The 2,175-nt window shown below is 37.3% G+C and overlaps 1 protein-coding gene across 1 annotated transcript; it reads left to right on the forward strand.

The window, feature by feature from the left end:
• Positions 1-361: 361 nt before the first annotated feature.
• Positions 362-1,276, forward strand: LOC102478998 (taste receptor type 2 member 14-like). The gene has a single exon (XM_006164828.1). The coding sequence runs from the start codon at positions 362-364 to the stop codon at positions 1,274-1,276; it is 915 nt and encodes a 304-aa protein (XP_006164890.1).
• Positions 1,277-2,175: the final 899 nt, after the last annotated feature.

Raw genomic sequence — 2,175 nt, forward strand, 5'->3', positions numbered from 1 at the left:
AGTCAAATATGTAGATGTGGCAAGAAGAATAAAACGACAAAAATAACATATTTTTGCATGTTAGCAAATGAGGATTAAGCATTTCCTTCAGCACCAACTGCAAAAGACTCCAGCTTACTCTGTTTAAGACACACAGTACCTAGTGGGGCCGTCTGGAGAAATACAAAGATTTTCATAAAGAAAGCTGTGAACCCCATAATTGGCAAATCATAATGTTTACTAGTTTCTTATTTTGTACACAGCTTTTATAAATGGAATGTGTTGCTAAATTTTCAGGAATTAAATGTGCAGAGCATTTTAGGTAAATGTATTAAGAAATACTCAGCGGAGTTATTTCACATTGGGGTATTCTTTATAGACAATGGGTAATGTCATAGAAACCACACTTACAATCATTGTGAGTGTGCAATTCATGATTGGAAATGTAGGGAATGGATTCATCGCACTGGTGAATGGCATCGACTGGGCAAAGAGAAGGAAGATCTCCTCAGCTGATCGAATTCTCACTGCTTTGGCGATCTCCAGAATTGGTCAGCTCTGGTCAGTATTCACAAATTGGTGCCTTTCTGTGTTCAATCCAATTTTGTTCATGAGTGAAAAAGTGTTCAGAATGCTTAATACCACCTGGGTTGTGACCAATCACTTTAGCATCTGGCTTGCTACCTGTCTCAGCATCTTTTACTTCTTCAAGATTGCCAACTTTTCTAACTCTGCTTTTCTCTACCTAAAGTGGAGAGTGAAAAAGGTGATCTCAGTGGGACTGCTGGTGACTTTGGTCCCCTTGGCATTTAATGTTGCACTGACAACCACGCATACTAATGTCTTGTTCAGTGAATGTAACAGAAACATGACTTGCAATTCCAGTTTTAGGAATTTGGCACATTTTGCTAGTCTTTTAATTATCAACACTTTGTTCACTTTCATACCTTTTGCTGTGACACTGACAACCTTTCTCCTGCTCATCTTCTCACTCTGGAAACATCTCAGGACAATGCAACGTGATGCCCAAGGACCCAGAGATGCCAGCACCAAGGCCCACATAACAGCCCTGCAGTCCGTGATCATCTTCCTCCTGCTCTATGCCATTTTATTTCTGTCTTATTTTATACCAGTTTTGATCTCTGATTTGCTAAATGAAAATCTGATTTTCATGAGTTTCCAGGCTATTGCAATTTCTTTCCCTTCAGGCCACTCTTGTGTCCTGATTCTGGGAAACAGTAAGCTGAGACAGACATCTCTCTCAGTTCTGTGGGGACTGAGGTGGATGTTCAACTAGGAGACCCTGGGACAGCAGATGATGTGAATGTTAGATCCCAAATAGCTGACCATAAGGTCCAAGTCCTAAGTCTGATGGCTTAAAAAATCATTCCAAGTATTTGTTCAGATGTGCCCAAAATCTCTGGACAAGAATGAGAAGGTTTTGCAGTATGGCCATTCTCTGGTGAGCAGTTTCTAATTTTTTCTCTCTTTCTGATGAGCACACCTGCCCATTGCAAAGCAAAACAATCCAAACAAGAGAAAAAACACATATAAAAACCTGAAATCCATAGACCTCCTGGGAATCATTTTGCACATTACAGAAGAAAATCAGTCTATAAAATTTTCTGTTATTAATATATAGCTCTTCAATGTTTATTCATTATGTGGATGTTTATGAGTTTTACAAAGTTATGTTTGAAATAAGCACTATCTAAACTTATTACAACTTAGTAGAATATATAAAATATGTGTAATTAGATTATTACATAGAGAAAAATGAATTTAAACCACGTATATTGAAGAATATGTTATAGCACAAATGACTGTTGTGCCAATCACTGACTTTTTTTCAGATTTTAAAATGTGAAACCTTTGATATATAAGATATGTGTGTGTGTATTTATGTGGTACATCATTAATAAAGTACAACTCTACAATATTACATATACATAAAGAAAGTTTTACATAGAATATGTGTGCACAATTTCAAATACCACAAAGAAAATCAGCATCTGGACTATTAGAAAACACAAATACCAAGTCTATCATATCAAATGTTAGCCCCAACTTAAAAATGTTTTCTGGACATTCCCCCAAATCACTAGGCTGCTTTATTCCAGGTACTCAAGAGTATTCCAGCACCAAGGCCAACATAAAGACCACGTCAACATGAACACCTCCCTCCTGCTCTATGCC

The sequence above is a fragment of the Tupaia chinensis genome, unplaced genomic scaffold (genome assembly GCF_000334495.1).
Source record: "Tupaia chinensis unplaced genomic scaffold, TupChi_1.0 Scaffold143728_1, whole genome shotgun sequence".
In the NCBI taxonomy this organism is placed as follows: domain Eukaryota; kingdom Metazoa; phylum Chordata; class Mammalia; order Scandentia; family Tupaiidae; genus Tupaia; species Tupaia belangeri.

What these genes read in the sequence shown, in the direction of transcription:
- LOC102478998 (XM_006164828.1), top strand. Translation starts at nt 362, where the DNA reads ATGGGTAATGTCATAGAAACCACACTTACAATCATTGTGAGTGTGCAA.